Source organism: Periplaneta americana, chromosome 1 (assembly GCF_040183065.1).
Source record: "Periplaneta americana isolate PAMFEO1 chromosome 1, P.americana_PAMFEO1_priV1, whole genome shotgun sequence".
NCBI lineage: Eukaryota > Metazoa > Arthropoda > Insecta > Blattodea > Blattidae > Periplaneta > Periplaneta americana.
In genome coordinates this window covers 129,742,181-129,769,502 of record NC_091117.1, presented here as the reverse complement: position 1 = coordinate 129,769,502, position 27,322 = coordinate 129,742,181, and the positions used below count along the sequence as shown (strand labels likewise).

The window sequence follows — 27,322 nt, the reverse complement described above, 5'->3', positions numbered from 1 at the left end:
CGATTAAAATTATTACATACATTACAGACTACCATAAGTGCAAATATCTAGATTATTTACTATGTATCAATTAATTTATTATTTCTTTATTGAGGGTCCTTACAGGGAGTTATCCCCAATTACAAGCACACCAACATAAAGAAATACAAACAACAAATTAAAAACAAATGATTCATAAACATGTGCTGTAAACACAAAGTTTACAAAAGTTCAGTGTATATACTAATGTGATAAACTTCTAATTTCCAAATATGTAAACTGAATTGACAGATGTATAGGGCTACATAACAAAAATATCAAGTACAGTTATTAAAGAGGTATTCAATTGAAGACAGTCCTGTAGGCCTAAATAAATAGTGTTCAAATTTAATGTATGGGCTATTCTATCTCAAATCGACCGAAATATAGAGAAAATTGACCTTGCATTTTTTAAATAGAATGAAACTTTTTCTGTCCGTTGACAACTGTGATACAATGCTTTGTGCAAAGTTTGAGGCATCAGAACTTAATAGTGTTTAAATTAAAAATATTTTAATTTATCGTATTTTCACAAAATTAGCAACTTCAAACTGTTGTGGCTCCGAAACCCTTTCACCCAATGATCAAAATCATGGTTTATTTTGATGCTGAGAAATTAAAGTTTATATTGACATGTAAACAGTTTTTCTTACTTTTTATGGAAATGGAGGAATTTAGATTTTTCTTCATTAAGACGCCTTTGCCCACGAAAAAAATATTTTTAAATTATATGGTTAGATTCCGCATTGAAAGTACAAATAAACATATTTTTTACTGGTGCACCGTTGAAAAGAAAGGACTGAAAATATCAAATAAAGAAAATAAATAGTACGCGCGTGAACTAACCAGCTGACTGTGAGGCGGGACCTAGCAGAGACAAGCAAGGCCAGGAGACAAAACATGTGATGTTTCGTCTAATAGCGCATAGCTGGGCTAGCTTTATCACAAGTTTTCATAAACACAGGAGTAAAGTGACGCCCAACGCTCGCTTATCTCCAGTGCGTGCGGTATATACTGCTCTGTTCAAGTCTAGGCGTGTGAAAATAATTCCCTTTGTCTGCCCCTGTGTCTCGCTCTTATCTGTGTTTACGGCATCCCATTCCAGCACTTAAGCACGGGAAGGAATCAAACGTCCGTTAGGCGCTCTTTCTTTGACATCACTGCTCTAGAGCAACATTTTGGAATTAGAAAATGATTATCTTGTGATGATTACCACAGACTTTCTCCATCTGAACATTTTCAATCTATGTGCCAGTTAAAAAATGTGCTGTATTAAAGTGCTAATTGTGAACTCCTAATTGAATCCAAGCACCTAGCTTCCACTTCATTAAATATACATGTTTAATTATTAATTATTTTATTTTTAATAATAGCACTTTAGTCGTAATTAACGTAAAAGTTATTTCAGTAACAAAAGTACAGTATAATTCTATTTTGCATCTAGGCTAGAACTTAATCTGGTTTACAATTTTATTGCATTTGTTTATTACGTTTCCACATCATAAGAGATTTCTAATCGAGCATATGAGAAAGTAATAGATCTCATGGGAAAGTCGTTAATTTAATATTCTCCAATAAGTAGCATACAACTACTTAATACAGTGATACCAAATTGTTTTAATTTTACAAAACACAAAATAACTTGGGTATTTCAAAAGATCAAAACTTATATTAGCATAGATATAATATCGCAGCTTAATTTATGAGTCTAAGTTGCACGTAACATTTTTTGTTCCCCTGAATTACGTATAAACCAGATACAACTGCAACTAATGACTAAATAGTAGATAAAAACTATTGGCGACAATAAAGTGTCTCATTTATAATATTATATTACATTCTTTCTTGTGTATAAAAACTATAATTTCATGTCAATGCGTATTTTATAATGCCAAAAAAATGTTCAATTTTGCGATGCTGTACTTTTTTTTGCGTATTTTTGGCTGAAGTCGGCACAATGTTCCATTTTTCGGTTAATTATTATTCAGGGTTGTGTTATATAACTCACAATTTGTTAATGTGGCAATATTACATTTTTAAAGAAGTAAAATATTGTAACTAAATACTCTACAATACATTCTTATCTAATGGGTTACTTTTAAAAACCTTTTGCATTCACTTGACTAGCGATCCTGAAACTGGGTATGGAAAACAGGGCTAGCGCCACTCGGTGACGAACCACTGAACTAGAGGAAGTAACGTCACTTTCTCTTCTACCCGCTCTGATCAGACATTGAAAATGTTGATGAAATGAAGATACGCTCTTTGATGTTGTTAAATTATTGCTTTTGATCCAGATTGATGAAATCAGTGACAAATTTGGTAACAGAAATGGATTACTGTAGAAATGCAAACAAAAACATAATTAAATATTGACTATTTATGAAATCCAAATGTTTTACAATCCTATACTCTATAAGCAGCAGAGATCAGCTTCGGCTGTCCAGCTTCATGTGTGGTCTCTCATGTGCATAGATTCTGTGGTGTACAGAGTTCTGTATAATGCTATGATAGGTCATGTATCTTTGACTGGTCATGTCGAAAAGTGACAATGACTGCTACATCAACTGTTAGTCATTAGCTTGACACTAAAAAGGGAATGTGTGTTCACATTTATTTGAACTTCACTTAATATATGAAATAAGAATAAAGAAAATAGCATAATAATGTCTGGTAAGTTAATTCTGACGTCCATTTAGATATCATTCTAAGGTGCCATAGGCTTAATTTGGTACACATTTGTATGTAAAATGTTCTTCGGTTAGTAAGAGTAGAGATTAATTTTAACTGGCTTTTTCTCGAATCAGTACTTCAGCAAGAAACAGTGTAAGAAGTGTCATGTAATTATTGAAGACGAATTGCGTCATTTACTCCAGAAGAACATATTCAAGTGAACTAAAATCTAGTCAGGAGATGCAGAAAAAGTACGACTTTGGATATAACATTTTCAGTGCTTTCTGTAAGGGCAGTTAATGTGCGTGTGTTGGTGTTATGTGCTAATACAGAATCACAGTTATGTTGGTGGTACCTCCCATCTGTACTGATGCAGCATCATATAGTATTATATATACATCGCATGTGCCAGTGTAGTTACTAATTTCTTAATGAATGTATTAAATATGCAACAGTAGTTACAAATGTCTTCCACGGTGGTGGTTAACATGCTTTCCTCTTGATCTCAGGTATCACAAGTTCAAACTCACTCAGTGTAATAAATTTGCAGCATGTTAAAACTCTTTGCTCATAAATAAAGATGAATGAAGAAAATTAAGGTACATATTCAGCCTTCCCATTACTCTGTTCTGAACTCTTTCTAACAGATGTCACTGTGATATCAATTGTGGAGGTCTGTAATAGGAAGCGGAGACATGTTAATTCAAAAGCCATTGGTTCACAATCTTCAATTTATAACAATACCTGCCAGCAGTATGAGATGCATAAATTTAAAGTGAGGTATATATTCATATATGAGGCTTCACCGTCCTCATTGAATAATCAAGACTTATATGTAGTCAACATGTGGATACCTGATATCTATTATTGGAGAAAAATTCCTTCTGGCATGGAATCGAACCCAGGATCTCTCAGCTTTACTCTTCCCATCTGAGCTATGCCGAGACCCGATTCATGGTGCCGGGCGAACTCTCCTCCTTTGTATCATTGATGGCCTACTACCTGCATTTTAGACATATAAGTCATGTATCAGGAGCGCATATTTAAATGACTTTATGGCCATTTTCGACAACAGTTTTTGAATCACTGTTAACATTGATATAATATATGAGGCCTCACTGTTCTCATTGAATAATCAAGACTATATTTAGTCAACATATGGATACCTATTATTGGAGAAAAATTCGTTCCGGCACCGGGAATCGAACCCAGAATCTCTCAACTTTGCGTGCTGAGCACTCTTTCCATCTAAGCTATGCTGGGACCCAATTCGTGGCACTGCCTGAACTCTCTCATTGATGATACAAAGTAGTGCCTGGCTGCAAAACCAGGTGGCCTGGGTTTGATTCCCGGTCGGGATAAGTTACCTGGTTGAAGTTTTTTCTGGGGTTTTCCCTCAACCCAATATGAGCAAATGCTGGGTAACTTTCGATGCTGGACCCCGGACTAATTTCTCCGGCATTATCACCTTCACCTCATTCAGATGCTAACTAACCTAACCTGATGATAAAGCATCGTAAAATAACTTACTAAAAAAAAATACAAAGGAGGAGAGTTCGGCCGGTGCCATGAATCGGGTCCCAGCATAGCTCAGGTGGAAAGAGTGCTCAGCGCGCAAAGCTGAGAGGTCCTGGGTTCGATTCCCAGTGCCTGAACGGATTTTCCTCCAATAATAGCTATCCACATGTTGACTACATATAATCTTGATAAAAATGAGGATCAATTAAACCAAGACTAGTTAAGAAGAACCATTGAGTTCATTGTTGTTGGAAACAGACTAGCAGTGGCTATGATTATCTGCGTTAATTATGACTAGCATAAGTCAAAATTTTGTTAGATGGGTATGTTAAATGAAAATATAAATATATGTGTAACACAGAAATAAGCTAATATCATTTCAAAGAAATTTTATGAGATTGTAACATTGCATCTTAGTATAATGTGTAAATGATTTGTATGATTAAAGGTACCAGCGAAACAGTGCACTTCGCTGTGAAGCACGAGAAGAGCAGCGGAGGATAGCATCAGGGAGATTAGAGTCCCAAGTCTTCAACTCGAGGTGTCCACACCCTCCGACGGTTATTAGATTCCATCCCTATGAAACTTACGTTGCTGTTGCTGGTAAAGACACGTTTGGGTGTGTATTGCAGTATTATGTGTAGTTTGATGAGTTTGCATTACAAAATTATTTTTATTTGATAATAATTAAGCCATTCCCATTGGCCTAGTGGTTATAGTGGTTGCATTTGGATCTGAATATTGTATATTCAAACCCGGCTGAAGGTAGTAGGCGAAACAAAAACAGAACAAACCAACGCAACACGCGAGAATAAATACATAACATTAACATATCACAATATCAATACATACAAAATCGCAACTTAATTCAGAAAATTAAAATAGAAGATAGCATATAAAACAAAGAACACAACACAGAAATATCAAAATAATCACATCAAACATACAAATAAATATAATTCAATAGGTGTTTGCAAACTAAAATGCAACAGCTGTCCAGATTTTTACGTAGGACAGACAGGAAGATCCTTTCAAACAAGATGCAATGAATATATCAAAGCCATAACTAAACCCTACTTCGCATCAAATTACGCAGAACACATTACCAACAATAATCACGACTACAATAACATAGAAACAGATATGGAAATACTACACATCACACCAAAATGTCCACAGTTAAACATATTAGAACAGTACTAAATATACAAACACACAATAACACACCCACAACATATACTTATTACACAATTGCAATTCAATTCCCATACATTATTCGACATCATAATACATGACACACAAACAACCACACCCCACCATAAGAGCAACACACCCCACCCCTACAACTTACGAATCAAGATCAGCTGGAACAGCAGTAGTTCAAAGGACACTAAAGATGACACCACACCGGTGTCAAAATGGGACACGTCTGTCAATAGGTACATAACCTGTTTAAATTATAACACTTTTAATAGTTCAACTAGTATAATTTCAAGTTTAAACAAGTATTAACGTGAACAAGAAACAGTAAATATATTGAATTGGTTTGACCCTGTGTTTCAACTACTGGAACAATCTGATTCAAATGAGAGACCAGGTTAGTTGTAGTGGATTTGGATTTAGAAAAATCCATGTTGTGCATAATTTATTTTGTTTTTCACATAAAAGGAAATATGTACGTGAATTATTGTTTAGAAAATTTTTTAGAAATGATTTAAAATAAGAGATAGGTCTGTAATTGCTTATTGCATTTCTTTTGCCACTTTTAAAGACGGGAATTATTGCTACTTGTTTCCAAAATGAAAGAAATGCCCCAGTTTTGAGATTCGAGTTAAATATGTGAGCTAATAAAGGTATAAGAATTTCGGAACAACCTTTAATTAAAAAATATGAAATACCCATCAGTGCCCATTGTTTTACTTACTTATGGCTTTTAAGGAACTCGCAGATTCATTGCCACCCTCACATAAGCCCACCATTGGTCCCTATTCTATCCATTGTTTTAGTCAGCTTAAATTTTTTAATTGCCTTTCTAACATCTTCATGTGTTACTGTAGGTATAGTTAGGCTGTCTGTACAATTGATTTTATTGCTTTCAATTCGAATTGATTCGCAAATGCATCGACAATATCTTTTTGATCATTGAGGTTTTATTGTTAAATATTAATTCAGAGGGATAGTTATCAGTTTTTCGAAATGATTCAACATGTTCCCAAAACTTCTTAGGTTAATTTTTTAAATTTTCATTGATATTTTGAAGTCAAATTAATTTATCAGTTTCGATTTTACTAGTTTTCTCTAATTATAAAAAGTTTTATAATATAAATAAGTTTTGAATTTTTTATAATTTTTATGTGCCATATCTTTTTTGTAATAAATTGACGTAAGCTGTTTGAAAACCATTTAAGATATCTAAACTTGCGGTGACTAGAACTGCAATAGATATGGAACAGAGTGAATTAGTTGCTACATTTACGTCAATATACACAATTTCAATCATAATTATATACTAGACTAGTGTAAAGATTCAAGTAATCACCTTGTGCGTAATTTAGGAAAGAACTTTGTTGACTACGAGTAGAGTAAGATAGTTTAACTTCCAGATTTTTGAAAGCAATGAATGGTAGTTATCTTGCAAAAATAGAGAATGAGTGGCCAGTTTGACATCACTCTCACAAGGGATGCCTTCGGGTCTGAACACTCGAACAGTGATGAAACCTGGCTCACCTTACTAATTTGAGGGCGCTGAGTCCTGTGGTGATAGTCTTCCCATGGCAAGTCATCCATTTAGCTTGCAGCGCCATCGAAATTGAAAAAAAATTCAGTCACACTTTTGATTCATTTTAAAGGAAAACGCAGTTGCCAAAATGTTCTTAATGGACACGAAAGTGAATGAATATGAGAAAAGTACATGCCATAGATTCCTAACTGTATAGATGTGGAATGTCAATAAAAAAAATCAAAACAGTAGAAAAGTGAGCAATGGGAACAAGTTGCAATTGCAAGATTAGTCCATTGGCATTCGAGCATTCCACATTGAAACACAACTTCCATTACATTTCTGAATGAGACCTCTCCAGTTTCATGGCTTCGTTAGAATTGCAGAACACACAAAAGAGAGAGTTAAGTATTCCAATCCTGTGTAGATATTCTGCCAGACAGTCATGGCCAGTAATTAATTGGTACATTGCAACTGCAGATTTTCGTAGTAATTGAGGAACAATTCCTGAATTAGATTTAAGAATTTGTCACTTCTACCTTCAGCATTGTCTTTGCAGTTTTGTATGTACATTGATTGAAATTTTCTCTTGATAGCAGTTTTATAGATGGTAGGATAAATTTCGTTGAATTTTCTGTAGGACTGCTGTGTCTTTCTTAGCCAAAAAGTTTGCGGATTCATTTCCAATCAAACCACAATGTGATAAGATCCACTGACGAATAATGTTTTGTTTTAATTTTCATATAATTTTTCTGAATTCATTTATTTATTGTGATTTTGGTGACTAAGGCTCGAAATGGCTATTGTTTATTCTATATAGAAGATTTGTTAAGGCTATATGAATTGCGTCAAATATTTAGTTTTTAACTTTGTTACCACCATCGACTTTAGTTGATTTGATTCCTAAGAGAATCCTCAATGTTTTTTTACAATTGACATTAGGAATGAGGACAAAGAATACATTAACAACAACAATAATAATAACAATAATAATAATAATAATAATAATAATAGTAGTAGTAGTAACAGTAGTATAATAATAAATAATTGTAGTAACAGAAGACGAAGCAGACATATTAGAAGACGAAAAAGGATTTTCAGTTTTAAGGGAAGAAGTTGAACTAGCTCTTAGGGAAATGAAGAATGGGAAAGCAACAGAAGCGGAAGGAATCCTCATTGAATTAGTAAAATGCTTGGGTGAAGGCAAGGAGGAAATTCTGTCATTATGCAACGAAATATATGAGAAAGGCAACTGGTCTGAAGATTTTATGGAGACAGTGTTGCTTCCAATATCAAAGAAAAATAATGTCAAGAAATTTAACAAGTTCAGGGCTTCAGCCTGATATCACATTCGGTGAAGAGCAGTTTGGTTTCAGGAAGGGAAAAGGTCCGAGAGATGCAATTGGACTGCTACAAACAATTGGCGAAAGATACCTAGATAATAATAAAGAAGTGTATATAGTATTTGTGGACCTGGAAAAGGCGTTTGACAGAGTGGAATGGAATAAACTGATGGGGATCCTAAAGAAAATTGGTGTGGATTGAAAAGAGAGGAGGCCGTTCAGTAACATTGATATAAAATGAGTCAAAGTCAGAATAAGAGAAGAAATGTCAGAAGGAAGCGAAATAGGGAGAGGAGTGTATCAAGGATGCCCTTTATCACCTACCCTGATCAACTTTTACTTGGAGGATTTAGTGAAGAACTGTTTTCAGAACATGGGAGGAGTAATAGTAGGAAGAAGAAAAGTAAAGTGCATAAGATTTGCTTATGATATGGCATTGTTAGCAGAAGAGGAGATAATACTAAGGGATATGCTACTGGAGCTGAATGACAGCTGTGATCAGTATGGAATGAAGATAAATGCAAACAAGACAAAGAGCATGGTCATAGGAAAAAAAGTAAACTTGCGAATTCTAAATGAGGCAGCAGAGCAAGTGGACAGCTTCAAATACTTGGGGTGTACTGTAAGCAGTAACATGAGTTGTTGCCAGGATGTCAAAAGGAGAATAGCAATGGCGAAGGAAGCTTTCAATAGGAAAAAGGAGCAGCTTCTGCAGACCTCTAGAAAAACAATCAAGGCAGAGACTAGTGAAGTGCTTTGTGTGGAGTGTAGCATTGTATGGGACAGAAACATGGACATTACGACGAAGTGAAGAGAAGTGACTAGAAGCATTTGAAATGTGGATATGGAGAAGGATGGAACATGTGAAAGAGAGAGAATAAGAAACGAAGCTGTGTTGGAAAGAGTGGTGAAGAAAGAGTAATGTTGAAACTGGTCAGGAACAGAAAAAGGAATTGGCTGGGTCACTAGCTGAGAAAAAACTGCCTGCTGAAGGATGCATGGAAAGAATGGTGAACAAGAGAAGAGTTCTGGGACAGAAGAAGAAATCAAATAATAGACGACATTAAGATATATGGATCATGTGTGGAGACTAAGACGAAGGCAGATAATAGAAAAGACTGGAGAATGCTGGGTTTGCAGTGAAAGACCTGCCCTTGGGCAGAACAGTATGAATGAATGAATAGTAATAGTGATAATAATGATGATAACAATAATAATAATAATAATAATAATAATAATAATAATAATAATAATAATAGGCTAATAATACAGTAAGTTCAGCTGAACACAGTCATTAACAATAAGCGTCTTTCCCAGTTGCTAGAAATTCATTTAATTATACCGTTAAAAATAGTTTTGACTACTTAAGGTAATATGTGAATCATTCTTGATTGAGACTATGGTCATTCTTCATTGAATTTATTTTTTGATGTACGGTAATTTTAGGAGAATATTAATGACACGGTAACAGAAAGGGTGTTCATTATAAAAGATTATATTATAAAGAACTTGTGTATAAAAATATAATCAATTTAATAAGAAAGTTCCATTATACATTGTCTACAGAAAAGAAGATCCCCCTACTTTCATTCATTATTCTGGTTCTGGTACAAATCCAGACTTATTACTAGTAACATCACATATCCATCACGAAACCAAGAAAAAAATAATTGAAGACTCTGGATCTGGCCATAGAGTCATCATCGCTTCTATCCATCTCCACCAAAACCGAAGAAAACAACCCTACAATAACAAAAGAACATGGAACTTTAAGAAAGCGAATTGGAAACTATTTACAACAGAACTCGACAAATACCTCAAGCTCAACACACCACTAATGGAAAATACAAACTCAGATAGATTGAACAAATATTTCTGTGAATCTCTTCTTAAAATTGCAAAAAAGCACATTCCACGAGGCAAACTAAAAAAATACACCCCATTCTGGACAGAAAACCTGAATTTATTGAAACAAGATAGAGATAAAGCAAGAACCAAAGCAGAACATAGCAAAACATCAGAAGATTGGAGGAAGAAGACTGCCATTCTTAAAAAAGCAATCATAACAGCAAAAAAGAAGTGTTTCAATAAATTTATTGAAAATATTAATTACAGAACCGATAGTGCTAAAACATATAACTTTCTGAAGAATATTTCCAATACACAGGAAAATACTAGCCAACCTATTATTCATAATAACAAAACACTAACAGATAGTAGAGATATAGCAAACGCATTTAATAAACACTACTCAAACTCTCACAGATTACATCCCAATATCAAAAAAACTGACAAATTTATCAAAAGAGAATTACATAAAAATAATAAAAACAATATTACTAGTACAAAACCTGAAATATTTCATCAAAATTTTACTTCCAAAGAATTAAATATAGCTATACAAAATTTAAAAACCAAGAAACCTCCTGGCCCCAACAACATTCATTCCAAATTTTTTAAACATCTGGGGGGAAAAAGCCAAGTCTGTACTTTTATCCATTTTCAATTTATCATGGAACACCTCAATTCCTGCAGCTTGGAAAAAAGCAATCATTGTACCAATTCACAAAAAAGGGAAACCTGCTCATGATGTTAATAGTTATCGACCAATAGCACTGTTAAGCATGATAGCAAAAACCATGGAGTCCATGATCTCCAACAGATTAACTTGGTATTTAGAATCCCAAAATCTTTTATCACCAAGACAAGCCGGTTTTCGACAACTTCACTCTACCAATGAACAAGTCATACGCCTCGGCCAAGAAATAAAAGACAGTTTTAACAAGAAAGAAGATACCTTGGCAATATTTATTGACTTTCAGTTAGCATATGACTCTGTTTGGAGAAATAAATTATTACTAAAACTCCAGAAATTAGGTATCTCCAGCAATATGTTCAGATGGATATCAGAATTCCTTAGTCAAAGATTCATTGCCACTAAATCCAATAACTCACTTTCTAGTTACTGACAAACATATCGAGGTCTACCTCAGGGCGCTGTCCTCAGCACAACTTTATTCAATATTTATATAAATGACTTACCCTCTCTATTAGAGGAATCAAACATGAAAACAGCACTATTTGCAGATGATATAGTTTTGTGGACATCCGGATCTTACAGACATAGAGACAAAATTCAAAATTCTGCTCTTAAAGCTGTAAATCAATTACATGAATGGAATACATCAAATTTGATGACACTCAATTTAAGCAAAAGTAACTACCAAATATTTTCACGTGGTAAAAAAGAAAGAGAATTCAATATCCAATACAATGGCCAACACCTTCCTAGGACTTATGAATCCAAATATCTTGGAGTTATTTTCGATAGTAAGTTAACATGGAGCAACCATTTGAAATACATTTCTGAAAAAGCTCGTAAAAGATTCTCCCTTCTAAAAAGACTAGCAGGAAAGAAGTGGGGATGCTCTAGGAATACTTTGAACACTACATACAAAATGTTTATACATCCAGTGCTGACATACTGCGGAGAAATTTTAATTACTTCAACTTTCGTAAACGAAATAGAATATGTTCAAAACCAAGCTCTCAGACTCATTACTGGTGGAATCAAAACAACTCCAATAGATTCTATGAGATTCCTCACTAATATTAACAGCATCAAAATGACAATAGAAGAAAAAGCACTGATTCAATATGAAAAACTTATTAGATTACCAGGAAACAATTGGCATTCATACAGTCCTCTCTGTAGATTGAAAACTCAAAAAAGTTTCATATCCATTGTTCAAGAAGTAAAACAGAAAATCAATATCACGAATTTAAAAGAAAACCTACAAATTAAACCAAACCCTTTAACTCTATTAAATATAGAATATAATCTAAATTTAACAGAAGAAATACTAAAATCAGAAGTAAACACTGAAATACTAAAACAATTGTCTTTAGAGACAATTAATATTAGGTACCCTCCACAAAACTGGCTTCATTAATACACTGACGGATCCTTGACCTCCAGAGAACAAGGTGCCAGTGCAGGTGTTACGTGCTGTCTCTTCTCACTTTATAGATCTCTTGGGTATGGAACAACAAGTTTTGATGGAGAAATCATTGCAATAAGTGAAGATCTCAGGAATCTTCTATGCCACATCAATAAATTTAAAAATGTAGTTATATTGTCAGACTCCAAAGCAGCTATTCTATCAATAGTCTCTAAACACACACCTTCATCTCAAACAGCAGAAATAACTAAAATGCTCTCTCAATTAATATCACTCAATAAAAGAATTGTATTCCAATGGATACCATCCCATTGTGGAATCCTGGGAAATGAGAGTGCGGATGCTTTAGCAAAGAAGAGCAGCACTGCTACTTACAGACCTGTTACTAAATTTACGTATTACTCTGTGAAAAGATTTATTAAATGTACATACTTAGACTTCAACAAACAAAATTTGATAACACAATCCCAAGGGAAAAAATGGAACTCTCTGCATCAAAATCCACAGTTAATTCCCGATTTACCACGAAAATCATCTGTAGCTTCATTTAGATTGGCAACAGGCCATGATTGTTTGGCCAAACACCTGCATAGAATTGGAATATATCAGTCCCCTAACTGCCCATTGTGCAACTCAAACCAAGAAATGGATTCGGAACACCTCAAAATCTGTGCTTCAGTGGCTGGCCATGATAATATCTTTGAAAAATATCGGAGTGCAAGAGGTCAAATGACTTTATTGTCAAACACCTGGCATTAGAAAACAACAACAACTTTGTGTGTGAATATATTAGCTGTTGCAAATTCTATGTACTTACTTTTATTGATGTACACTATAAGATTTCTAAAAGAAAAAGTGGGAATTACTTTATATGTCTATGCAAAAGAATCACGTTTCATGACCCTCTTCACCAGTTTTTATTGTATGTATTGTGCATGCATGCATGCTAGAGAGAGGGAGAAAGAAACTGAGCAGGGATTTTTTTTTTATTCAGTACAATAGAATTTGTTATATAACTTATATTTGAGATATTAATAATTTCATTAGTTATATTTGATTATTTATAGATAAATTGTTGTAATTTAGACTTAATTTAAGATCTGCTAATTTTCTAATTGCACATTGTTAGTACTTTGTTCGTCATTTATACTATTGCTCTTATTGACTAGTAGGCCTATACAATATTGAATGCTTTAATATCCATGTAGTTGTTTATCTACTTGAAATATACGACACTATGTTTCTTATTCTGAAAGGTTTTTCATCTGGAAATAGATTAATAAAAATGGAAATATAATTTCTTTCAATTCTTTTACATTTAGTAACCTGTGTTTGAGTCTAGATAAGGGCCCTTCTTTATATTGGAATCAGTATGATTTGTGAAGAAACTCGTTTTTTAATACAGACCATTTTTTTATGAGTTTGGTAATACTACACTGGGTGTGGAGGAAAAGGAACATGCTGGCACATATTTGGCAGTACATGTAGGAACAAAGTAAAAATGCGCGTGGTACAGTACTAATTATTGTCGCAGACGTGATTTCACGTCGTGTATGTATCTCGACACTACAGATTTCGTGTACTTGACTTAGGCCTGAAACACATACCAAGAATTAAGTAAGGAAAGTTGCTGCATAATATTACTGCTTGTAACATGCAACTGGCCATTTAACTAGCAAAACCAGCCATTAGAAATTTGTATCAAACCAAACCAATTTTAGTATTTTACACATGTAACTTTTTTCCACATCTAGTGTAAAACTACGAATTAGCTTTCTGCATTTTCAGTGTAATTTTTTCTATTTTCTAGCATTTGGGATTGGCAGACTGGATGTAAACTCAGTTTCTGTTCAAATCGTGGCTCAAAAGTGTCCCGAATCACATCACTAGAATTTGTGAACTGTCATGATGTGTCTTTACTGTTAGTCGGTTCAGATGATGGATCACTGCGTCTGTGGAACAATTATGCACTTCAACAACAGGGGACTGAACCTGGGCTCGTAACAGCTTGGCAAGCTTTGACTGATGTTCACCCTGTTGTTCGTTCTCTGAATGGTAATTTTGTTCTGGTAGCTTAATTTGAATTGTAGAATACTGAGTATCCCTGCCTGATTAAGTAGATACACTTAGCAGCAAAAAGAGTGGGCTGACTCTTGGTCATTAGAAATGCAAAGTTCTACCGCGTGATTTGCATGTGTAAATGAACTGCACTTGAATGCATTGCTGTGATGTTTCTTCATTGAAAGTCGTCCGTCTCCAATGTAGTCACCTTGCAAGATATGTGTGGCGTAGGGATAACATGTCTGCTTTCGGTGCCATAGGTTGTGAGTTCACTTCCTGGCAGAGTAAAATTATTTTTTATTTTAGTTTTTATTTATTTTAAATGTTAAATATCATTTGTTAATAAACTTCGTAACGCCTGTCTTGTATAAATATTATTGCCCATCACCTGTGATTAATAATTAATAGGCGAGATCTGACCTGTATAAACAAAAATAATAGTTGCTTAATTTCTAAAATAACTGGAAGCACATCAAATATAACTAAATAAATAAATAAACAAACAAACAAATATATAAATAAAAAAATCTTGCATCAACAACTGCCTTCATTCTGCGTGACATGGAGATTACGAAACAGGTCTACATTTGTGGCCACCTCCTCCAGGCATCTAGAATTCTGTTCAACAATTCATCACCTCTGCAAACAGGTGGTTGTTCTGCTCAGTTAGAGTGTAGGGTCCCTTTGACTACCCATAAATTTACAATCAGAGATTCATACCAGGTGAATTTGGAGGCCATTCAACCAGATCGACTTCAGCTCTCCTCATAAACCTTATTTGAATCCAGTTGACCGTGTTTACTGGATAGTTATTCTGCTGGAAGAAAAGTGTTCCTTCTGGATATCATCCTCAGGCGGAAGGGATCATTACATTTTCCAAAATCGTTCATAGAGTTCTCCTGCAAACCAATCATGAATGCAGAAGTCCTGCCCTATTGTATGACATTCACCCCTGACATGCGAACTCACACAACTTAACCTGTTAAGTCATCTCATGAAGCTTTCATCATATTGGTAGCCATCCATAAGATAAACGAGAGCAGGACTATTGTTACTGGAGACAGTGGTATTTCTTCAATCGAAGTCCTGTCAGATTAGCATATGCTAGACAGTCCATGATATGCTCAATCTTCAAATATTTCTGCCTCACAGCTCGATGACACCTTATGCCACGCTCTCTAAAACATCTTTTCACAGTGTGTGGGAAACCAGAAAAGTTGGACGCCATTTTGGGTTCAGAGACAGTTCTAAATGGGTTGTTTTCAACTTCTCTCAATAACATGGCATCCTCTTCCTTGGAGAGATGTGAGGCTAACCAGGAATGGGATGATTCGCAATTTCATTATTCTCGAGAAAAAGTTTAGCCCACCTCATAGCAGTTGACAAAGGGATTCTAATTACTCTGGCTGCTCTCGATGTAGAATAACCTACACAAACCAATTTGTTAACAGAGTTATTGTCTGTCTGCCATCTTCAGGAGTAATGATGACACAGACCGTTTTATTTACAGACAGGAGTATTGCTTGGGAAAGTAAGAGATTTTTTTTTTACTAGAGTTCAGGTATATATTTTAAGAGTTGTCACATAAATCTAGCATTGCGAGATATATGATGGGAAATTTGTAATTGAAAAAATGAAGATTGTTGGAGACTCGAACCTTGAATTAGTAATATTCACTCCTTTTGCAGATCCATGCTGTTATGATCTACACAACTGAAACTGATAGAACCAGATCAGCATAATATGTGGTTTTCCTGTTTATATTCGTTTCGATTGCTTTTGTATTTATTAATTTTATTATTACTTTATTAATTGCTTAAATGGCGATCTTACTCGTGTTAATTATGTAAGTATGTGTGGCTTACAGGTGTATCGGTGTTGCTTGACACCATCCTCAGAGCCTATTAGATCTTGGCACTATCTCAACTTCGCTCCCTATTGTGTGGGTGCATTCGTGTGATGAAGAGTTCATCACACGAACACACCCACACAACAGGCAGCGAAGTTGAGATAGTGCCGAGATCTAATAGGCTCTGAGGATGGTGTCAAGCAACACCAAAACAGCTGTAAGCCACACATGCTTACATAATTAACACGAGTAAGATCGCCATTTAATCAATTATTTATATTCAAGTGTTAAAAGTAGTGTACGAAAGATTCAACATGGATTACTTTATTCTTGAGAGGCCCTGATGTATCTAGAATTAACCCACCATTCGATTTTATAACGTATTTCAGACTCTTCAACAAAATAAGCAAATTTAAATGGCTTAATTATGAGTCATCTGGTGAACTATGGCTTTGATGAGACAAGCATGCACAATATTGTGTATCTGTAAGTTATAAATTGTCGTCAGCCCATTCTTTTGCCTCGAAATGTACTAGTGCTAAACATTAGAACTTAAAGTTTTCAAGTTTTGCAACTAATATTCATGGCTAATTTATCTAAGTTAAAAGTATTAAAATGATGTACAATGTTTTATATATTGAAGAGCATAGGGGAAAAACTTGGTAAGTCCAAAATTATTGATTTTATGTTTTTAGATATCATGTAATAGTTCAGGTTGTGTAGATTTGTGTAGCTTAGCACAGAATAACAACCGCATTAGTCCAAAGAAATTTGAAGAATGAAAACCCAAACATAATAGAATATGATGAGTCTTGAAACTTTTAACTTATTCTCCTGTAAAAACAGTAAAACGTGACTTATCAGGTTTTTTCCCCTGTACTCTTCGTATGTATGAATGTTCTTTGACAAAATGATTCCCAGTAACAATTATTGCTGTGCCTATTAATGGTTATTGAAAGTTGCTTTGAAATTATGCCATTCCTACAGAGATTCGGACAAGAATCACTTTTGTGAGCCACAGTTGTGTGATAGCGCTGTTCATTGTATCCCAGAATGTGTGCGAGTATAATTAGTACCAACTACTTACTGTCCATCAACAATAAGTAATTAGCCTGTGAATGTTTGTGTGAACATTAGCTTATGTGTATTATGTTACAAGACATCATGTCATCATTTGAACAGCTTCGGCATGCATTCCACTCAATAATGTATAATTAGAATTAGAGGATCATCCAGCATCCACCTTGTAAACACCTAAACTAGTACAACAATGAAAAAATAATGAATCCTATTCAAAATAAATTAAACTAGTAAAATAAGGAATAATGAATATCAAATTTTGTGAAAAGTCAGGAAAAACCAAAACGAAAATGCTCCGAAAAATACATGGTACCAGTAAAAATCACAGGTCATACTGCAGAATTTAATTTAAATACAGGGTTTATCTTGTATAATGCAATTGCCTGCCGACATCTCCCATGGCACGTCTACTGCATATCCCTAGCACAGTTGCCATGTCACGGCCCAGCTTGTCTTCCCTGAATTGTGCATCAACTAAGAAGTAATGTGACTAGATTAAGCTTACCTTTATTTACAGAAGGTGCTCAAAATGACGTCCCTCTGCTGCTAGAGAAGCCTCGCAGCTTTTGAACATGTTATTAAACACTTGGCGAATTTCGGCTGTCAAAATTGTTGAAATCACAATCACTAAAATGCTAAACAAGGCAACTATTTTCTCGGACCTCTTTCTAAGGACACTTCTGTCTCGTCTAATTTTTCCTTGGATAGAATGCTTTGGTTTCTACTTTTTTGTATGTTTAACACGGATCCAATCTCCTTAAATTTTCCTGGTAATTTGCATATTGTCGATTTATTGGAACATGTATGCCCAGAAATTTCTGTATAAAAGCAAGCTGACATTCCATATATGCCTCTGTTCTTGCATAGTTTAACACAGTAAACACTCGTTGTTCCCTTGTGTATAACACAGTGAACGAAACTACACACAATAAGAATGAACAAACATGTACTCAATCATACAGCGTTATGAGAAATGGGGGAGGCTTTCAGCTGCGCAATTAGTGAGTGTTGCCTTCCTGCCAAGCTAATGCTTTCCGAGCAGTGCTAGAGACCTCGAGTTGCGTCGTACATGAGAAACCCGTTAGCATCAGTTAAATGTTTTCTGAAAGTTAAGGATAATCTAGATTATGTATTGTGCACAGGAAGTTATCAAAGTGCAATGCAAGCCTTTAAGTTGATTCCGAAAAAATGGCTTACTGGACTCTTTCTAGCAATTGTGCCAACTGGTTATTAATTATTACTATTTACAGCCACAGGTCACGAAATTATTAATTCTACCACATATAATAAATAATTGTCCATTTCACCCTTCTCTTCTCTTTTCGTTTTTTTATCGTCTTCCTCTTCATTATGGCCATCATGTGATAAGTAATTGTTTAAAATCAGTCCTGAAAGAACCCAATGCCATACCATCAGCCATTGCCTCCAAACATATACAGCCAGAGCCAGAAGTGGACACCTTGTCACTGAACATTACATACACAGATTCAATCTTTCATTATCACAAATATGCTTCAGATGTCATACAAGGGACGAAGCAATTGAACATATTGCTCTAAAATGTACAGCACAGGAAGAAGAAAAAAATCTATGAAAGTCCTCAGAAAACCATAGAACCTGAAAACAATCCTCACAATTCTTAAAGTATGGCCACTTGCCTATAAACTGTATGCTGTGGATGCCATGCCATCAACATTGCGTTGCTGCAAGCAAGTATGTATGAATTCCTCCTCAAAGTGCCTTGTCTCATTCCAATTTTATTTATTACTAATAACATTTCTGGTGGCATGGTTGAGAAGGCTTGATGACCTTAACACCACCAGAATAAATAAATAAATATTTTTTTAAGAAAATTAATTAATCAATCTTCTTAATGTATCCAGCTGTTTGCTGACAACATAAAGTCCACTATAGTCCACTGTAGTCAATTCAGTTGTTGTTTTTCACGAGAAATGAGGGGTATTTTGATTGGTGTTCATTATAGATGCCTGTTGCTAGTAGCCAGAGTTGGAGTGTAATCACTATATACTGCAGGGTTGTGTCTTCTGCAACTGGTACTGATGATTTTAATTTACTTCTTTTGTGGTTTATGGATGGACAGTATAGAAGAATGTGTTCCAGATCTTCATCATGATTATTACACCACAGACAAGTAGGATTATCAGAAATGTGAAATCAGTGTAGGTACAATTGTGTGACAATGTGATCTGTTCTGGCTCTTGTTAAAAATGTTTGAGTATGTCTGGGCAAGTTTTTGTACATTTCCAGGTCATTTGGTTTCTTTTGTACAGACTATAAAATTTTTCCTTTGTCAGAAGAGAGCCAATTGTTGATCCATAGGTTTATAAAATGAGACTTTACTGAAGCAAAAGCACTGGATAGAGATATCACTTGAAGAGGTCTTGGTTGCAAATATGTTGCCTGTTTTGCAATATTATCGACTTTCTTGTTTCCAGGTATACCACATTGACTAGGTATCCATTGAAATGTTATTTCCTTTTGGATTTTTTTAGTTTATTTAGTTGTTTCTGAATTGAAATAATTCTATGTGCATATAGGTTTGGTACATATTTAATTATATTAAATATAGCCCCCTTGGAATTGGCAAGTATGCAATAGATTTTTCAGAAATTTGAGTAACACACTGAAGAGCACCGTCAATAGCTAGCAATTCAGTGAACTTTCTTGATATTTTGGAATATAATACCCTGCTCCTGATGTCCCATTATTAGGATTTAGAGATCCATCTGAATAAATTTTAAGGTGATCCTTATATGTGCTGCAGAGTAGTTCCATGGCGTCTAACTTAAGAATGTATGGAGGATCATTTTTGAAATGATTTCCTGAAATTTGTATGCTATGTTCTGGAATCACCCATTTCCATGGAGGAATTTCGTTCACAACTGGAGTTTTAGCAATGAGTGTGTCTGTGATATAGATTGGTATTTCTTCTTTGTTTATTTTATAGAAATTACACAGGATATTATCTGACAGTTTGAAGAACATCTGAGATCTGGATGAGGCTTGCAATTTTAAATGTATTTTTAGATCCTTTTGTAATACGTAGTGTCTGATTGGTTGGATATTACATTCAATTTCCAGGGCAACAGTTGATGTGGTTTTTGGTACTCCTAGGCATAACCTTAAGGCTGAGTTTTGGAGAACAGAAATTTTTTGTAGATGAGTTGCTGATGCTCCTCTCTATATTAAGATTTAAGATACATATTTTTTAATAATATGATAACACTGCAATAGTTGCTTGTAACTTTTTGCATTATTGTAATATAAATGATACTGAATTACAGAGAATAGGGGAATGGTGGCAGAGGATATAAGATACCTCAACAAAAACTTGTCCTCATCCCATTGTACTATTTTGTAAGTACAAAAAAGTCAAATTATGTGTGTTCAAATATTAACAAGTTATTGGTAGTGTAAGTTGTGGTTTACTATCTTCTTAGTTAATGTACACTTTCCTTCCTTTTACTTAGGTCAGGTTGCAACAGAAATTCAGTTTGTATACTTGAATTTCCATTTTGAGAGTGGTTGAATTTATCCTTTTTTACGATATTATTTTATGTTTTCAATTATTTCTGTAACTTATTTACGGCGTGTTTCTAATATGATTATAATCCATTTTATGTTGTGCCATTGTAAGTAATGCTATCTCATGGGAGGAAGAAACATACCATTGGAACCTACAGCTACTGTTTAGAGAAATAGATGTGTTATTAGACAGTGACTACTTTCGAGCTGATTTTATAATGAAAACGAAAACTGAAGTGTCATTTTCGAGTAGTAATGATGAATAGTGTTGACAAAATATCGCACAGATTAAGGTACTGCATTAAGAAAATAAATATTTCTCTCCCTCTTATTTTAAGCATAATAGAAACGCATTCATAAATAAGTTAAGGAATAATTGAAAACGTAGAATAATATGGTAAGCAGGTAAGGAAGAAAAGGAGAGAAAAAGGATAGACTAAACGAGTATCCAAGTTGGAATCTTAATATTACCATACTCATGTCTTTATACCCAAGTACTGCTGCGACCAGACAGTGGTAGTAGGAATTAAGTACATTAATGAGTAAACCTCAACTTTCACTATGACTAAGTTGGTAACCTTTGAGCATTGTAAAATTTGGCTTTGTTATCCTTTATTTTACATAATTTCCAACTGAAACAGAATCACCAAAATCAGTGATATCAGAGTATATCCTTTCCTTGTCAATCAAATTTATGTCGAGCTTATCTCGAAAAATTAAATTTATCTTACCTACCGAAGTGACTGATGTAACAGCTGAAATACATGCCATCTTTCTGCTTTCCAGGTGATGAAACAAGCAAAATTAAAAATTAGAAACCATTGCCTTTTTATTACAAAATATGTTTGAGTCTCTCTCAAACTTTATACAGTTGTACAATTATTTTAACTTTATCGTACATATCTTTTGCAGCTGGTGCTGGGTTGGTGATGTCATGGGAACAGCGAACACAAAATGTTGTTGTGTCAGGCGATGTGAGAATAATCAGAATATGGGATGCAGAAAGTGAACTCAAAGTTCAAGACATTCCAACAGGTGCTGACTGCTGTGTTACGAGTATTTGTACTGACATGTCAGGTACAGTTTATTATTATTATTATTATTATTATTATTATTATTATTATTATTATTATTATTATTATCATTATATTTACTGGTATAATTTTCATAGTTGATTTCTGTACAATAATAAATTCTGACAGTTCATTATTTGCTAACAATTTAAAAATCTTTTGTACAGTAAAAAATATTGCTGATTACCATTATCTTCAACATTAATTGATATTGTTGCAAAGTGGTCTGAAGAGAATGGCATGAAAATTATTTTTTCTAAAACTAATCTTATAGTTATAACTAGAGACGGATTCCCAGTACATTATTTCAGTACATCAATACTGAAGCGGTATTGGTATTGATTGATATCCTTGGTTATGAGCTCTATATTTTTTCAGTACTTTGTTAATACAACATTTTTTAATTAATATTATTACAAGTAGCACATTTTATAGTGGTCACAAGGTCGAAAGAAACACATGTCTCATTCATAAGCTTCTAAATAATAGGTACTAAGTAATGGGTGCATCTCTGAGTCTAGTCCTATAACAAAAGCGACTCTTCTTTATTTGCAAATGGTTTGACGACACTATGTTTGAATTCCAGATTTCTTCAAAATCACATTCAAATTCAATAAAAAGTGCTGAATTGTAGTTTAAAGTAGATATTTCCGAATGTGCCATTACATTAGTTCCTAGCATAAGACTTTCAGTTTTTGCCGATATGGAAAAACCATGCCACCTACAAAATAGAAATATTCTTAGTTCTAACTAATAATAAATGAGACTGTTGCTAAATATAATATCATGTAATCTGTTAAACTATCTAGCCAAAAATATCTTATTTAATCAGAATCGTATTTTAGCATGAAGGCTGATTTTATATTACTAATCATTCTTTTAAGTTTTATAGTCACCAGTCAGTTGTTACTTTCTAGTGACAGAAGATGGTCTGTTTCGTGGTTTATCTTTCTTGGATAATACGAATGGAGGTTGGAACTGTTTTCAATTGGACCCTTAAGTGATAACTGCGCCATTTACCACATTTGCAAAAAGTTTTTTGCGAGGTGAAAAATCTCGCAACACTAACAGCCTAAAGAAACATGTCATCTCAGTTCATAAAATTGTTATTTACTGAACATTGTGAGAGGTAGCATTGAACAAGTCTGTGCCTATTCTTTCAAAGCAACCTTCCTCATTATCGTTATCAACATCATCATACATACATATAGTGTTCTGCCCAAGGGCAGATCTTTCACTGCAAACCCAGCATTCCCCAGTCTTACCTATTTTCTGCCTTCCTCTTAGTCTCGAATACAACTCAGCCTACACTTGCATATTTTCTGGACAGTAAAAAACCAGAAGGTAATCGATTAAGTTAATTACCAGGAAAGTATAGCATACATGATATGCAAAGACACTAGCCATTTATCATTGTCGAAAAAGATGGATTTAAGAAGTTGGCCAAGAGTTTCAGTCTCACTGATGCAACGACGACAGTGATTTTCGTCTCAGGACCTTCTTGGTACATATAGCATGCAGCAGACGAACATTAGCTGTCATTTTAAGAGCTAGTCTCCATTCACTGCTAGTGAGGCAATCAGGTTGTTGGATCCATTTATTGACGGGAGTGAACTCCTTAGAGAGGATGACGCCTTTCCCTTTCTGATTTAAAGAGTACCAAGATTGAAATGCTCACTCCCTGAGCTCTTGTCTCAATTTTTTCACTTTAAGTGAATCAGAAGAGATGCTTTGAAATCCAAGTTTATTTAAACAAACCCCAATTTCATCAGACAAGTTGCGACAAGTGTTTACATGGATATTTTGGGATCGTTGTAAGCTCTGACATGCATTGATATGCTGCAAAAAAGTTTTCCAACTAGAGTTAAATAGTCCCAATCCTTTGTATTTTCTGTCAGCATAAAGCATGTTGCCTGGCATATTGGTGGGATGCTGGAATATTTCCTTCAATGTGGTTTTAATGAGAACATTGGCATCAGAAAGAAATTTGGCTGGTATTTTATTCAGTGCTGTTGTCTGAAACTGATAAATCAGAATAGGGCAGATGTAACTGCATAACACAGAATATTTCTGATGATGTGTAATAGAGGAATTGATGCAAGGATATCTAGTTTGTTCTTTAAATTTTCCATACAGTTGAGTTTCGAAATGTGGATAGCATCACTGTTATGACAGATTTCTGGACATCAACAGCCACTGACGATTATCTAATTATCATCACCTTTCACTTTGTAGACAGAACTATAAACTTAAGCATATGTGCATTGAAATAATACTATTTGAGGATGTGGATGACATATTGCAAATTTCTTCAAGAACACCTTAGAAACTTGGACTGTAATGGATAAATTAGTGGCTGTGATCCATGACTGTGATCTCAATGTAGTAAGTGCTGTAACCTTAGAAAAATTTCCCCACTTGTGTGCAGCTCATACACTTCATCTTGTTTTGAAACATGGACTTTTTAGTTCAAAGAATACTATAAAATATTTTTTCAAACATTAATGGGTTTGCCTGCATGTTTATGATGTCATTGAAAGGAACAAAATTTCTTGAAGATGATGCAGAAAAGCACCTTCCAGCAGAGTCTGCTGCGAGTTGGAACTATAAAGCAGGATGATTGATGTTTTCATGCGAAGACTGAACTTGTGACATACTGTATGTCAATTATGAAAGTTGAGGACAGATGGGGTATTGAAACAAGAACTTGTGCCATGAATTACGAGATTCTTTCACACTTTGTCTTGAGACTTTTACATTTGGTGTTTCGTATGTGTATCCAAAACCTGATTCTTTGTTTAACATTTGATAGAGAAATGGTATTGTGTATTGGTTTCTGTAAACAAAACATAAATGATTACAAAAGCAATCTGAGTACCTTGCTTGAGAATTTCAATGAAACAGTTCAGTCTAAGATGAAATTTGATCAAGAACAGTAAGAAACACTTAAGTTCTTCAAAGATACTGAGAGTGAAGAAAGTAACAAACGACCTGGAATCAATTTATCTGTGTTATTTTATGAGATCATTAATATAATAATTAACAAATTCTGAGATATTCAGGAATTTCAGTCTCTTTCATTGCTCGACTGTGAAAATATGCTGAGTATGACAAGGTTTCTCTGAGAAAATACTTTCAATATATTCCTTAAACCTTGTGGATAGTACTATAACATGATGTGCTTAAAAACGAACTCTGTTATGTACTGTACATTTATCTCCTGAATTTCATAATACAATACTTACTTACTTACTTACTTACTTACTGGCTTTTAAGGAACCCGGAGGTTCATTGCCGCTCTCACATAAGCCCGCCATTGGTCCCTATCCTGAGCAAGATTAATCCAGTCTCTACCATCATATCCCACCTCCCTCAAATCCATTTTAATATTATCTTCCCACCTATGTCTCGGCCTCCCCAAAGGTCTTTTTCCCTCCGGCCTCCCAACTAACACTCTATATGCATTTCTGGATTCGCCCATATGTTCTACATGTCCTGCCCATCTCACACGTCTGGATTTTATGTTCCTAATTATGTCAGGTGAAGAATACAATGTGTGCAGCTCTGCATTGTGTAACTTTCTCCATTCTCCTGTAACTTCATCCCTCTTAGCCCCAAATATTTTCCTAAGAACCTTATTCTCAAACACCCTTAATCTCTGTTCCTCTCTCAAAGTGAGAGTCCAAGTTTCACAACCATACAGAACAACTGGTAATATAACTGTTTTATAAATTCTAACTTTCAGATTTTTTGACAGAAGACTAGATGACAAAAGCTTCTCAACCGAATAATAACACGCATTTCCCATATTTATTTTGCGTTTAATTTCCTCCCCAGTTTTCATAATAAAATATCTGATCAAAAGTATTGGGATAGCCCTGAGTAGTGTTGACTTAAAGGCTACAGGCATGTGATGTGCTATAAACCAGTTTTATGAAGGCGGAATGTTGTGTACTATTCAGTATTACAAGTAATAGTGGCATGGTTTGATCTGCAGAGCTCAGTGAGTTTCAACATGGTATGATCATAGAGTGCCATTTAAGTAGTAAGTCTGTCACAGATTTCAGCCCTTCTGAATCTACCAAAATCAACAGTTCTGAATGCTGTTATAAAGAGGAAATGTTATGATACTACTACAAGTAAACCACGACTAGATAGGCCACATATTATGTGAGAAAGGAATTGTCGATTGTGTAAAAATCGTCGGTTTTTGGCTGGAACAATCACTCAAGAATTCCACCATGCTATCAACAGTGAAGTCAGCATCATCACTGTTTGTTGTGAGTTGAGGTTTAATGAGCTGTCATGGCCGAGCAGCTGCCCATAAACGAAACATTTCCTCTAAGAATGCTAAGCGCTGCCTGAAGTGATGATGGCAACAGTGAAGTTTGGAGAAGGTGGTGCTACAGTATGGGGCTGTTTCTCATGACATAGGCTGGTCTCCTTGTAAAACTGAATGGCAATCTAAACACTGTAGGTTGTGAAGACATTCTATCTACCATTGAGAACCAGTTTTATCATGACCACTGTTTATACCAGCATGACAACGCTCAATGCCATAAAGCACGATCTGTAAGGAAATGGCTTGGAGACATTAACATGGCCGGCCAGAGTCCCGATCTCAATCCCATAGACCACTCCTGGGATGAATTATAATGTAGATTTCGCTCCAGATCCTAATGTTCCACACCATTATCTGTTCTGGTTACGGCTCTGCAGGAAGAAAGGGTTTCGATTTCTCCACAGATGTTCAGACACCTACTGGAAGGTCTTCCTGCTGAAATTACTGCTGCCATTAAGACAGAGGGTGAACCCACTTCTTGTTAAAGTCCATTACCTGAGTGAGTGTCGAGAGGAAAGTCTGAGTATGATTTTGGTTAAGTGTCCCAATACTTTTGATCAGGTAGTGTAAAGCAATCTGTGAGTTTCATACCGTTTGACTTTCAGAACCTTTACAATTGAAAAAAAAAAAACGTAGTGAACTAATTTTAACTATCCATGTCAGTAATGTATGAGCAGAACGATCGTTTTTAGCTCCCTGGAAATACTACTGTATTACTGAAACTCAGAACAGACCATCTATCTCTTTTTTGTCAGTAGAAAAAAAAATTTACTTAAATAAAATTTAAGAGTAACTGACATTCGAAGACATTATTTACATGTTCGTAGAGAAGAATTGGTAAATTGAATCGAAGACACATAGGTATGATCAATGAAAACAATGCACAGAGTATTTTTTTTCTTTCAGACTAGTTCACGTAATTTTTTAGTAATACAGTCACCACATTCTTGCTGAAAAATGGATCTTCCTATGCAGTCTTAGTGAAGGATACAAATAAACATTTAGAAAAATGATAAAACATTCACCTACTGCGTGACTGAATTAAATCTGCATCTGGTGATAGGAAGTTCTTGGCATTGCTATACTAGTCTTCACCTTATGAAACGTCTAAACAGAAAGTGACATCATGTTGCTGTCA

The 27,322-nt window shown here is 34.7% G+C and overlaps 1 protein-coding gene across 1 annotated transcript in view; it reads left to right on the top strand.

Annotated features, from left to right (window-relative positions):
• The window catches only part of raptor (regulatory associated protein of MTOR complex 1), a 128,346-nt gene that overhangs the window by 92,717 nt on the left and 8,307 nt on the right, over window positions 1-27,322 (top strand). Inside the window, exons 20-22 of the mRNA XM_069827267.1 lie at window positions 4,658-4,828; window positions 14,044-14,288; window positions 21,682-21,846. Coding sequence (XP_069683368.1) covers window positions 4,658-4,828; window positions 14,044-14,288; window positions 21,682-21,846 — 581 coding nt within the window. The remainder of the gene's footprint in view (window positions 1-4,657; window positions 4,829-14,043; window positions 14,289-21,681; window positions 21,847-27,322) is intronic.